The sequence below is a fragment of the Podarcis vaucheri genome (assembly GCF_965113315.1).
Source record: "Podarcis vaucheri genome assembly, chromosome: 4".
In the NCBI taxonomy this organism is placed as follows: domain Eukaryota; kingdom Metazoa; phylum Chordata; class Lepidosauria; order Squamata; family Lacertidae; genus Podarcis; species Podarcis vaucheri.
This window is the reverse complement of record NC_138762.1, coordinates 23,859,022-23,872,481: the sequence shown is the minus strand read 5'-3', so window position 1 is coordinate 23,872,481 and position 13,460 is coordinate 23,859,022. Positions and strand designations below refer to the sequence as shown.

The window sequence follows — 13,460 nt, the reverse complement described above, 5'->3', positions numbered from 1 at the left end:
AGCCTGACAGCTGAGGTTGCCTATCTGGGTAGCAACTACTCCTGTTCTCTTTCACCATTCAGACATTTGGTCTTGATGCTGTTGATATTACTATTATTACTGAACTGGTGGGTTTACGTCTTTGGCCATTAATGTTTTATGTTCTTTCGTATGGCGATTACTATTGACTTCCCCTCTACTTCTTTAACTGACGGCTAGATTGTTAATTGTGCTATTTCAGATTTTGTAAGTTTCTCGAAGGCTGTAGAAATCTTTTCTACAAAATGTCTGGCCTAAGGAAAGACTTCAGTGCCTAGTGGTAATTCCTACTCACCAAATGAACCCAGACCAGCAACTATTTCTAAGGCTGCTTTTGAAGTAGGATGGTGTCCCACAATGCAGAGTTTTGGTCAAGCGGTTCAGACACCATAGATCATAGAATCATAGAGTTGGAAGAGACCAAAAGGGCCATCGAGTCCAACCCCCTGCCAACCAGATTTGGTTGAGAAAAAGAGAGAAGGGCTTAAACTAAACCAACAAAAGTGAAAAGTAGCTTAAATTAGTGGAATTGCTGTAGCTGCAATTCCAACCAGAGGTTGTAAAGCTAGTACTGAGATCCTAGACTATTTTTGCCACAACCTGACTGACTGCAGATATCATTGCTAAAGACTGGTTGTTACCCATTTGTAGGCATGAACCTGTCTAATTTATTTATTTATAAATTTTATCTGTAAGCCGCCATGAGTCCCTGTCTGGTTAAAAAGGGTATATAAATAAGTATATAATAATAAATGTATTTATATATGCTAAATCACACAACATATCGAAGTGGCTCACAACATTATAATGATAACCGTAGGCCTGCAGAGGCCTGGCAGAATAAAAAAGATTTTGAACAGGCATTTAGATGTTGGCACAGAAGGTGCCAACTGATCAGCAAAAGTTGCCCTGTAGTCTCAGCCCATAGCAGGAATGGTCCAGCTAGCCAGGATCAGGCTCTTTGTAGGGATCGTAGAGGGGAGAGACTTTTCAGGAGGGAGGGAAGAGAAAAGAAACCACATTTTCACCTCCCTGCAATATTCCACAAGTATCTTACATAGTGCAAAAGTGAATGTGTTTATATTTTGCACCTCTCTGAAATGTTTTATTGCTGTATAGCTTGGAGGGGAGTATTCTGGAGAGTGGGAAAAGGAAAAAGTACCCCTTCCCCATCTCCTCCATTATATATCTTCCACTTAAAGTACAGGTAGGAGAAGCTTTTTTTTTTAAATAAAAAAACTCTCAGTGGCACATATTCTTCTCACTCCTCTGTGAATCTCATCCCTGTCTCCAGCACTCAGTGAGTTTCAGGGGCTCAGAGCAGGCCCCCTCTTTTTCCAGCAAACAGTTGGCATTCATATTTTCTGGAAATAAGTGACTATAGATCTTCCTGGTACCCTATGTTTGGGTGTCCCTGTTTTGCCTACAAATTGAGAGACACAGGATCACTCAAGTTAGATATTAATGGGAGTGAATCTTTGAAGAGAAGTTGTGCATTTTGTTTTAAGATTTAGTCTCTATCCAAACATTATATATCATCTATAATGCCTTTGTGATATCATGCCTGGATTAATTTTGTTTAACACTTGGTGTAGAACCGCAGTTATCCTTGCATCATCTTGAACTCATGCAATATGCATCTGCTCATTAACACACACACACACACACACCTTTCTTTTTGAGCAGTGGTCTTTTCCTTCCTGTCCCTGTGATATAGGGACTCCTGAAATTTTTATCATTTTCTTTAGCTGCTAAACATTGAGAAGCAGTTCCAGTTTAATAGTTGGTGACTTCAAGTTATCAGTCCTCTGTCAACTTCCTTTGCTTGGCTGCTCAGAGTCAACTGGCTGCTCTGCAAATTAAACTGTGTGCATTGTGAGCCTTTTTCATTTTCTGCTGTTAAATTATGGAACAGTCTCCCTCTCAAGAGGCCACACAAATAAGTCCCTAAGATTGTATTTCACTTAAGACGCCATCCTTTGAGATTTTTGTTTTGGCCTTCCTGGATTGTAATGCATTAATTGGTGAGAGTCTCTTCCACACAGTCTCAATAATTCAACTGACCTGGGGGGGATATGCACAACACTTGAATAAACAGCTATCTGAGTAATCAAATACTCTATTTACATAAGTTTACATTGATGTGGGCAACGCTCAGTGAATGTAGATAACCTAAACTTGAATGTAGGTAACCTAAACTTAAATAATTTATTCTAGTGCCCCAGAAAGCAGGACTAGATCAGAAATTACTGTTTTGAATCCTTGCAATCCTTATTTAAAAATGTAAATATATTTAAACTGTCCACTATTATGGATCATTTACTTTGGACAAGTTTAGACTGAATGCTAAATCTCTGTAGGTCATGATTAACAAATCAGAAGCTGTCCTTAGGGGATGAGTTCTGTTCTTCCATACAATTCTTGCCTTGCTAGCTTCCATTCCTGGTGCTAATTATAGTTTCATATTCAGTGTATACCATTGCAAACCACAGTGCAATCCAAACCAAGATACATAAATTCAGTCCCCATTTTATGAGGGGAAACTCGTTTGCATTGGTGCACATGTAACATGAAACCCTGGTTAACACTAGGAAAGCAGGAAAATTGCTGGCTTCCAATTTACAAACCATGGTTTAGGGAAGTTTTTAATGTTTGAAGTTTTATTCTGTTTTTAATGTTCTGTTGAAAGCTGCCCAGAGTGGCTGGGGAAACCCAGCCAGATGGGCGGGATGGAAGTAGTAGTACAGTGGTACCTCGGATTACATACGCTTCAGGTTACATACGCTTCAGGTTACAGACTCCGCTAACCCAGAAATATTGTTTCAGGTTAAGAACTTTGCTTCAGGATGAGATCAGAAATTGTGCTCCGGTGGCACAGCAGCAACAGGAGGCCCCATTAGCTAAAGTGGTGCTTCAGGTTAAGAACAATTTCAGGTTAAGAACGGACCTCTGGAACGAATTAAGTACGTAATCAGAGGTACCACTGTAGTAGTAGTAGTAACAACAACAACAACAATAATAATATGCTTCATGATTACTTTCCTTATAATTGCTTTAAGGATAGTTCAGTACCACTCTTAACAACCAATCATTAGTGTAGAAAGGTTTTGTGACATTCATTCACGCTCCCTCACACACTCTCACTTCTGTTTCAGGCCAAATCTTGAGATCGCTTATGGCCTTATGGGCCATTCCTCTTATAGTCCCTCCTGTTTCCTGAGATCTTCATTGTGTTCAGGTCTCGGGTGTTCTTTCTGATATGGAGACTGGAAGCAGTCAATTTTCTGGCCATTGACTGGAACCAGAATATGCTTCTCTTTGCCACTGGATATTTCCATATAGTACATCCTCCTAGTGGTCTTTGTTCCTCTAGCTCAGCCTTTCCTAACCTTGGATTCCCAGATGTTGTTGAACCCCCATCATTCCTGACTGCTGCTCCTGCTGGCTATGGATAATGGGGAGCAAAGGTTGGCAGAGGCAGAGGCCAGGGTGTTGTTCTCCTTACTTCTGCAGCCCCCAGGGCAGCTAATTGTAATTATACCCCAACTATGATTCTGTAGGTGGTGTGGGTAGCATGGCAGGTAGATTATGCTTCTAGGTTTTCTAACGGCGCTATCTCATTGAAAACCAAATGTTTTCATGGCTCTTTTAACCATTTAGTATGAATTCTTGTTCCTTTTCAATAGCTTTCTTCCTGGTCTAAATCACGGGTACCCTGATGGTAAAGGTAAAGGGACCCCTGATTGTTAGGTCCAGTCGTGAACGACTCTCGGGTTATGTCGCTCATCTCACTTTACTGGCTGAGGGAACCAGTATACAGCTTCTGGGTCATGTGGCCGGCATGACTAAGCCGCTTCTGGTGAACCAGAGCAGTGCACGGAAATGCCGTTTACCTTCCCGCCGGAGCGGTACCTATTTATCTACTTGCACTTTGACGTACTTTCGAACTGCTAGGTTGGCAGGAGCAGGGAGCAAACAACGGGAGCGCACCCTGTCGCAGGGATTTGAACCGCCGACCTTCTGATCGGCAAGCCCTAGGCTCTGTGGTTTAGACCACAGCACCACCCTGATGGTGGTGTTTTCCAAATGTTGTTGAACTCCAACTGCCCCTATGACTAGTGGTTGTAGCCCAACAACACCTGGCAGCCACTTGGTTAGCTACCCCTGGTCTAAATACTTTTGATTTAAAACCAGTTCACTTAAATTATTCAATCATTGTACAGTAGACAGGTCAGTATCAATCCTGCATTTCAGAGAAAAGTCTGAGTGTGGTTGTAGAAGGTGGGTCTTGACTTCAAAAGAAGCCAGGGCTTCTTGCGTCATTGTTAAGGCTGAAATCCTGAGCACACTTTCCTGGGAGTAAGCCCCCATCCAACCGAATAGTACTTCTGGAAAGCCTTGTGTCGGATTCACTGTAAGACTCCAAGGTGCAATGCTATGCACACTTATCTGGGGCAAGCCCCTTAGAACACAATGTGACTTACTTCCTGAGTAAGCTTGCATAGGATTTTGCTGCTCTTCACTAGCTATGGTAGTGCATTCTTGATAAGTGTAGGACAATTTTGGAGAGCTTTTTATGGAATTCCATTCTTAAAATCGCTTCTATACCGTTGCCTCTTTTGGTATCGATAATGCTTTTTTCTTATAGTTTTCTTCATGTATTTGTACCCTAATTGTAAGCCACCCTAGGTAATTTTATAGAATTTCAGGATATGTATCCAGCTGAAGAAGGTATAGGTGACTTACAGTGGGTCTTTGTGGAGAAAAAGTTTAACAGGGCTATAGGAAGCATGTCTTTAGAACCTGTATGCATAGAGGTTTGGATCTGAATTTTTTTAAAACACTGGGAAATAAATCAAAACTACTACAGTATATGACATATAAAACATCTGGTGAGCATGAGAGGTCTGTTGCATTGCACTCAAATGTTCCAGTGAATTCTGTTACATGCCAATGTGTGACTGATGAAAAATACTGACCTTTCCTCAGACAGATACATGAACGGTCTTGACATGACTTATTATTTCTTCTTCTGTGTTAAACAATTTGCAGAATTTATATTTGAGGTTGTTTAGTAACTGGAGGTTGCCCAGTAGCTGCGAATAGCCCAGAGTATTGCTTTGGACCCTTGTGAGCAGAGGTTTAATGTATAAATAAATCTTATTAAGTTAAAATCTATGCTTATTTTTCTGGATAAAGAAGGAGCAAGATCATTTGCTGATGAAAATGTAGTAAAGGGCAGTTGCGTTTCTCTTTCCCACCTTTTTGCAGCCTTTATCCAGTATTTCTGTGTAGGTTCACCTGAAGTCTATAATTAAGCCCTTAGAGCCCTGGTGCTTTCATAACCACAGAACTTTCTTACTCTCACAGAGCTGTCAGGGATAAGCTGTCATTATTGGTAAGGAGAACAGATGTGAGGTAGACACATAGTTGATTTGTCTGAAAATGACTTGGATAGAGATTTATATAGGCATTTATTAAACTTGACAAAGCTGGATTTTAATGAGCCCAATTTTGATGACATCCCCCTTATTAGAGCTAATTTAATCAATTAACATACAATGAGCTGCCGCTTTCTAATTACTGAGCGAGAAGCTTATATTCTGTCCTCTAATTTCCCCCTCTTTAAATTTAAAAATACTTTCCCAACTCTTTGACATCAGACTAAGATCTGATACAGATATAATGCTTTTGTTGTTGTTTAGTCGTGTCGTTTGTCCATGGACAAAGACAACAGATATAATGCTGTTGTTGTTTAGTCGTTTAGTCGTGTCCGACTCTTCGTGACCCCATGGACCAGAGCACGCCAGGCACTTCTGTCCTCCACTGCCTCCCGCAGTTTGATCAAACTCATGCTAGTAGCTTCAAGAACACCATCCAACCATCTCATTCTCTGTCGTCCCCTTCTCCTTGTGCCCTCCATCTTTCCCAACATCAGGGTCTTTTCCAGGGAGTCCTCTCTTCTCATGAGGTGGCCAAAGTATTGGAGCCTCAGCTTCACGATCTGTCCTTCCAGTGAGCACTCAGGGCTGATTTCCTTCAGAATGGAGAGGTTTGATCTTCTTGCAGTCCATGGGACTCTCAAGAGTCTCCTCCAGCACCATAATTCAAAAGCATCAATTCTTCGGCGATCAGCCTTCTTTATGGTCCAGCTCCCACTTCCATACATCACTACTGGGAAAACCATGGCTTTTACTATACGGACCTTTGTTGGCAAGGTGATGTCTCTGCTTTTTAAGATGTTGTCTAGGTTTGCCATCGCCTTTCTCCCAAGGAGCAGGCGTCTTTTAATTTCGTGACTGCTGTCACCATCTGCACTGATCATGGAGCCCAAGAAAGTAAAATCTCTCACTGCCTCCATTTCTTCCCCATCTATTTGCCAGGAGGTGATGGGCCCAGTGGCCATGATCTTCGTTTTTTTGATGTTGAGCTTCAGACCATATTTTGCGCTCTCCTCTTTCACCCTCATTAAAAGGTTCTTTAATTCCTCTTCACTTTCTGCCATCAAGGTTGTGTCATCTGCATATCTGAGGTTGTTGATATTTCTTCCGGCAATCTTAATTCCGGCTTGGGATTCATCCAGCCCAGCCTTTCGCATGATGAATTCTGCATATAAGTTAAATAAGCAGGGAGACAATATACAGCCTTGCCGTACTCCTTTCCCAATTTGGAACCAATCAGTTGTTCCATATCCAGTTCTAACTGTAGCTTCTTGTCCCACATAGAGATTTCGCAGGAGACAGATGAGGTGATCAGGCACTCCCATTTCTTTAAGAACTTGCCATAGTTTGCTGTGGTCAACACAGTCAAAGGCTTTTGCATAGTCAATGAAGCAGAAGTAGATGTCTTTCTGGAACTCTCTAGCTTTCTCCATAATCCAGCGCATGTTTGCAATTTGGTCTCTGGTTCCTCTGCCTCTTCTAAATCCAGCTTGCACTTCTGGGAGTTCTCGGTCCACATACTGCTTGAGCCTTCCTTGTAGAATTTTAAGCATAACCTTGCTAGCATGTGAAATGAGTGAAATTGTGCGGTAGTTGGAGCATTCTTTGGCACTGCCTTTCTTTGGGATTGGAATGTAGACTGATCTTCTCCAATCCTCTGGCCACTGCTGAGTTTTCCAAACTTGCTGGCATATTGAGTGTAGCACCTTAACAGCATCATCTTTTAAAATTTTAAACAGTTCAGCTGGAATACCATCACTTCCACTGGCCTTGTTATTTGCAGTGCTTTCTAAGGCCCATTTGACTTCACTCTCCAGGATGTCTGGCTCAAGGTCAGCAACCACACTACCTGGGGTGTACGAGACATCCATATCTTTCTGGTATAATTCCTCTGTGTATTCTTGCCACCTCTTCTTGATGTCTTCTGCTTCAGTTAGATCTTTACCACTTTTGTCCTTTATTATGGTAATCTTTGTACGAAATGTTCCTTTCATATTTCCGATTTTCTTGAACAGATCTCTGGTTCTTCCCGTTCTGTTGCTTTCCTCTATTTCTTTGCATTGCTCGTTTAAGAAGGCCTTCTTGTCTCTCCTTGCTGTTCTTTGGAAATCTGCATTCAATTTCCTGTATCTTTCACTATCTCCCTCGCATTTTGCTTGCCTTCTCTCCCCCGCTATTTGTAAGGCCTCGTTGGACAGCCACTTTGCTTTCTTGCATTTCTTTTTCATTGGGATGGTTTTAGTTGCTGCCTCCTGTATAATGTTGCGAGCCTCCATCCATAGTTCTTCAGGCACTCTGTCCAGCAAATCTAAATCCTTAAACCTGTTCCTCACTTCCACTGTGTATTCATAAGGGATTTGGTTTAGATTGTATCTTACCTGTCCAGTGGTTTTTCCTACTTTCTTCAGTTTAAGCTTGAATTTTGCTATAAGGAGCTGATGATCTGAGCCACAGTCAGCTCCAGGTCTTGTTTTTGCTGACTGTATAGAGCTTCTCCATCTTTGGCTGCAGAGAATATAATCAATCTGATTTCGATGTTGCCCATCTGGGGATGTCCATGTGTAGAGTCGTCTCTTGTGTTGTTGGAAAAGCGTGTTTGTGATGACCAGCTTGTTCTCTTGACAGAACTCTATTAGCCTTTGCCCTGCTTCGTTTTGATCTCCAAGGCCAAACTTGCCAGTTGTTCCTTTTATCTCTTGATTCCCTACTTTAGCATTCCAATCCCCTATAATGAGCAGAACATCCTTCTTTGGTGTCACTTCGATAAGGTTTTGTAAGTCTTCATAGAACTGGTCAATTTCAGTTTCTTCAGCACCAGTAGTTGGTGCATAAACTTGGATTACTGTGATGTTAAAAGGTCTGCCTTGGATTCGTATCGAGATCATTCTATCATTTTTGAGACTGCATCCCAGTACAGCTTTCGCCACTCTTTTGTTGACTATGAGGGCCACTCCATTTCTCTTACGGGTTTCTTGCCCACAGTAGTAGATATGGTAGTCATCCGAACTGAATTCGCCCATTCACGTCCATTTTAGCTCACTGATGCCCAGGATGTCAATATTTATTCTTGCCATCTCATTTTTGACCACATCCAACTTACCCAGGTTCATGGTTCTTACATTCCAGGTTCCTATGCAATATTTTTCTTTACAGCATTGGACTTTCCTTTCGCTTCCATGCATATCCACAACTGAGCGTCCTTTCGGCTTTGGCCGAGCCGCTTCATCAGCTCTGGATCTACTTGTACTTGTCCTCCGCTCTTCCCCAGTAGCATGTTGGACACCTTCCGACCTGAGGGGCTCATCTTCCAGTGTCATAACTTTTATATGCCTGTTGTCTTTGTCCATGGAGTTTTCTTGGCAGGGATACTGGAGTGGCTTGCCGATTCCTACTCCAGGTGGATCACGTTTGGTCAAAACTCTCCACTATGACCTGTTCATCTTGGGTGCCCTGCTCGGCGTAGTTCATAGCTTCTCTGAGTTCTTCAAGCCCCTTCGCCACGGCAAGGCAGTGATCCATGAAGTATCTAGATATAATGCTAGATACTTGCAAATCATGGTTTGCAAATCCAGAATCCAGTCTCGAGAACTATGCCTCTTACCTTCTCTAGATCAAATTTGCTCTTGCCTTCCCTTGTTGGTATTAATGATGGTTTAGAGCAGGGTTTCCCATTGGGCCTCCAGCTGTTTTAGACTACAGTTCCTACTATCTCTGACCACTGGCCCTGCTAGGTAGGGAGTGTGGCGTTCATACGGAGCCCCTGGTCGTCTCACGGACTATTGACCCGTACACCACTAATCCGCTGCCACCAAGCAGGTCCTCCCTGGTAAAATCACTTCAGTCTCAGTCAGCTTTTCAATTAATAAAGAAGAGTGTATTTTATTTCAGACATAAAACAAAACTGCTTGGCAGGGGGTTGGACTCGATGGCCCTTGTGGTCTCTTCCAACTCTATGATTCTATGATTCTATGAAAACTTTTACAGCATTCCAAACGGTGTTCCTCTTTACTTTCTTAATCTTATGTTCCTCTCTCTGTCTCTGCTACCTCCCCACACGCAAGGACCAACTGCCCTAACTGTCTCTCTATTACCAACTGCCTTTCCCAACCAGCCAACCCATGAAACCCAACCAACTGCCCACCAACAACTCCCAACGAACTACTCCCAGAACTCCTCTCAGAACTAGTTTTATAGACCCGCTGACTCCACCCCCCTGGGTCAGGTCTGAGCATCCTATTTAACTATTTCCCCTCCAGCACTCTCTCATATATGTTAACGTCACAGGGAGTTGTAGTCCAAAAACAGCTGGAGACCCAAGTTTGGGAAACTCTGGTTTAGAGTATAGCGTGCTTGTTCCTTTTATCTGTGTTTGCCAACCACTTGAAACCAGGGTTACAAGTTCTCGTGTAAGTGGAGGTCACAGTATCACTTTTCTTCCTTTATTGCTTTCATGAAAGACCAAAGCAGGCATCCTAAAGGATGCTTTATATGTAGGATAGCTGTGTATTATGCATGTAATTATTTAAAATATTTCATACCTCCAACTGAAAGTTTTTGAGGGCTGTTTACAGCTCAGGTTGTTCTGAAGTGGATAATTCCAGGCAAACTGTTTATATACATCTGAAAGTGGCTAAACCATGTTTAATGAAACACTCTCAGTTATAAGGTTCTTACACTGAAAAATTGCATTTTGGATAGCTTCTTTTCTTTGGTTTTAAGTGCCATTTTTAGGCATAATATGACAACTGTTTTAAATGACCCCCATTTCAATTTATGTCCTCTATTTTTGCACCTTTGTACAGACAGCAGGCTTCAAAGAAGATAATGAAGTGGTTCTTGTCAGAACTGATCAGTCTGGTAGAGCATGGCCTGTTAACACTCCAGGAGAACTGCTGGAACCAAGTGGCAGAAAAAGGAAGCAGAAGGTATGTGTAATAAAGATGCTTATTTCACATCTTTTGTTATAATAAATATTACTACTACTATTATTACTTTCTTAAATGTAGTGTATAGGACAAGGGTTTGGGCGGGAGGATGTGAGGAAACTCCAAATACCATATAAGAAAGCTACCAGACTATTTACAGAATTTACTTGTATAAATTTGGGGCATTTGTATCCTGCCCAGCCAACAATGTCCTCTGGGCTGTTCACAACAATAAAATACAAGTACAGTCCAAAACTAGAATGGTCAGTGCATAAGCAGATCAACACAGAAAACTAGCATAAAACCATGACAATATTGCCATGAAATAGTCAAAAGTCAATAACTTCCCCATCTCCACATCCTTCTCTCATGGGCACTGTGAAAGACACGAAGCCACAGACATGAAGTTGGTATCTGTTTTCCTCCCATCTGAAGTGGCAGTAATAAATCTTATGTAGTCCTGTTTGTAATAAATGCTTATCAGTGCTTTCCCCACAAATGTAAGAGCACCTGCCTTTGACGTACATCTTCCAATAATTTGAATAGCCTTTTTCCGAAGATTGTTGTGTTGACAGCGTCTAATGAGAAACCCCACGAATTCCCTGTTGTATCAGTTTGGGCATACTTTACTGAAATTAGGTATGCTTTGTAAAATTTAAGTGCTGAATTGCATTCAATTACTTTTATAAAGTTGTTTGTAGATTGGATTTCTTTTAGCATAACCAGACAGTGGCACCAAATGACTATCCATGTACTTGTTATTCATTTTCAGGTCACTACTCATGTGGAGAAGGAAAGGGTCCGCTATTTTCAGGATGATGATAATCTGAGCCTGAATGATTTGGTCAGAAATGAAAAGATGAGGACAGCAGAGGATCAGAATAAGCTGTTCATGAGAATGGCATCAAAGGTAAGGCCCAATGTGTCGGAACTTATATTGAAACCTAATGAGCGCTTCCAATATATTAAAAACCCTTACTTTCAACTTTTTATTTAATTCTGTTTGGAATAACATACTCTAAGATGTATCAAGATCTTCACGTTTGAGGAAACAATGTGATTTGTTCCAGTACTTTATATTCGTTTTATGAATGTAATTTTACTGTTTGTATGCTGTTCATAAGATCATGGTATCATTTTCTTAATGTTGGTGGCTTAGACATTTTCGCAAATAATAAAAAAATAATGATAACTGGGGTTCTGGGGCAGGAGAAGAGAGAGAAAAGGAAGCATTTGCAGTTACTTCACAGGCAGCGGCATCTGGGCTGCTCTCCAACTTATATCTGAGCCCTGATTTTCCTGGACTGGCCCCAGTACACCATGTTCGTTACCATACTGACTTTCAGTGTATATAGCATCATAATACCTTGGTGCAAAACCTCATATAAAAATCTCATGTATATGAACTCTGTAGATAAACTTAAACTGAAAGGTAGCAATTTTAATTTTTTGCTGTAAGAGCACCATCTGAAGCCATTTTGTCATCTGTATTAATGAAGTGCACAGAACTGACACCCATATAATGACTTTCTCTTTCATGCTTTCATTTGTGAGGAAAACGGGGGGGGGGGGGATACAGTTGAAATGGATGTCATCTTCTTGATATTGCTGAAAGTCTAAAAATGATATTGTGACTAGTGTGTGAGAAAGTGGCCCTTCAATACTGCAGAGGATTTTCATTCATCTTTTTGACTGAGATATTGGCTTTGGTGTGTCTGCATTATTTTAAATCAACGGCTGTTCCTCAGTTCTGTTGCAACCAGCAAAATAAAGAAATGTGATTTCTAATGTGCAGTAAGGAATCAAGGGTATCTTCTATTTTTCAGTTTGCCTTGATATATCCTTTAAACAAACTTTTTGAACTTGAAAACTTGATGGTAAAATCACATTGAGATCAGTCTCAGTGCCTTTGCTGTCAACATGAAAGTCGACTAGATTTCACTTGTGTGTAAAGCTGTCCAACTAGATGGTTTTAAAGCAGCATTAATGTTCAGTAGAAATTACTGGTAGAAATAGAGATTTGTGAAGGAGGAAGGCACCTTGGAGTAAATAAAATAATTGATTCCAAGAAACGGAAAGAGTAAGAGTAGCAAAACAAGAAGTGTTAAATTTTAGGGAAGAGACATTTTTTGGACACCTTTGAAAATTAAGAACCAGGTAGTGTTGGGAAGAGTTACTGAATAGGGATTCAGAAGGGGATGGAGTTGGATGAATTTAAAATTGCTTGCAAGTAGCTCAGTGGTTGACTACATGCTTTGCAAGTAGAAGGTCCCCTGTGTCAGTTCCTGGCATCTCTAGCTAAAAAGGCCAGGAAGGATGTGATGGAAAAGATACCCCTCTGTTTGAGGTCATGGAGAAATGCTGCCAATCAGAAAACATAATCCTAAGGCAGATTCCTAGCTTCCAAATGTAAGGACTTACAAGTTTCACAAGCTGGACAGGGAAATAGACGTCTGCCTTGAGTGTGAGAGGGGAAGTACAGAGCCCTACCACCACCAGCTCCTCTCCCTTATTCTTCCAGCCACTGAATATATCTCTCACCTGCCCATACCACCTCTTGGCTCCGGAAAGCTGCTTTGAATTGTAGACAAGGGCAATCCAGACACAGTGGGAGACATTGTCTAGAGCAGGGGTAGGAAATTGGATCTATCCAGCAGGCAGGGTCCGGATGTCCCACAACCTCCACAAGCCACTTAGGTTGCTGGGGCTGCCCACCTGTCAAGCATCTGACATCACCAAGATGCAGGATAACGTGCTTCCTTTGCTGGCATGTTTTGATTTCCAACTCTGTGGGGAAAGGACATGCGTCTCTGTGGGGCTTGCTGTAAGCACCAGCCAGCCTTGTGCAAGAAAAGTAAAAATAATTTTGCAGGTGTGTAAGAGAAGACATCTTAAGTTCTATGGAACTCGCCTAATCATAGTACCATGTCAACTATTGCACTAACGCTTGTGAAACAAGTAGTGTCTGTTTTTCACTATTGTTTATGGGGAGCCAGACCTGTGTAGTTGATAGACAATTGTGCAAGGCAAGTATCATTGTTTTGTTTCAGTAGGAAGAAGCTGTTGGCAGACATTC

General features: G+C 41.5%; 1 protein-coding gene across 1 annotated transcript in view; it reads left to right on the top strand.

Annotated features, from left to right (window-relative positions):
• Nucleotides 1-13,460, top strand: part of CWF19L2 (CWF19 like cell cycle control factor 2) — a 72,950-nt gene that overhangs the window by 40,081 nt on the left and 19,409 nt on the right. Inside the window, exons 11-12 of the mRNA XM_082219119.1 lie at nt 10,262-10,384; nt 11,157-11,294. Coding sequence (XP_082075245.1) covers nt 10,262-10,384; nt 11,157-11,294 — 261 coding nt within the window. The remainder of the gene's footprint in view (nt 1-10,261; nt 10,385-11,156; nt 11,295-13,460) is intronic.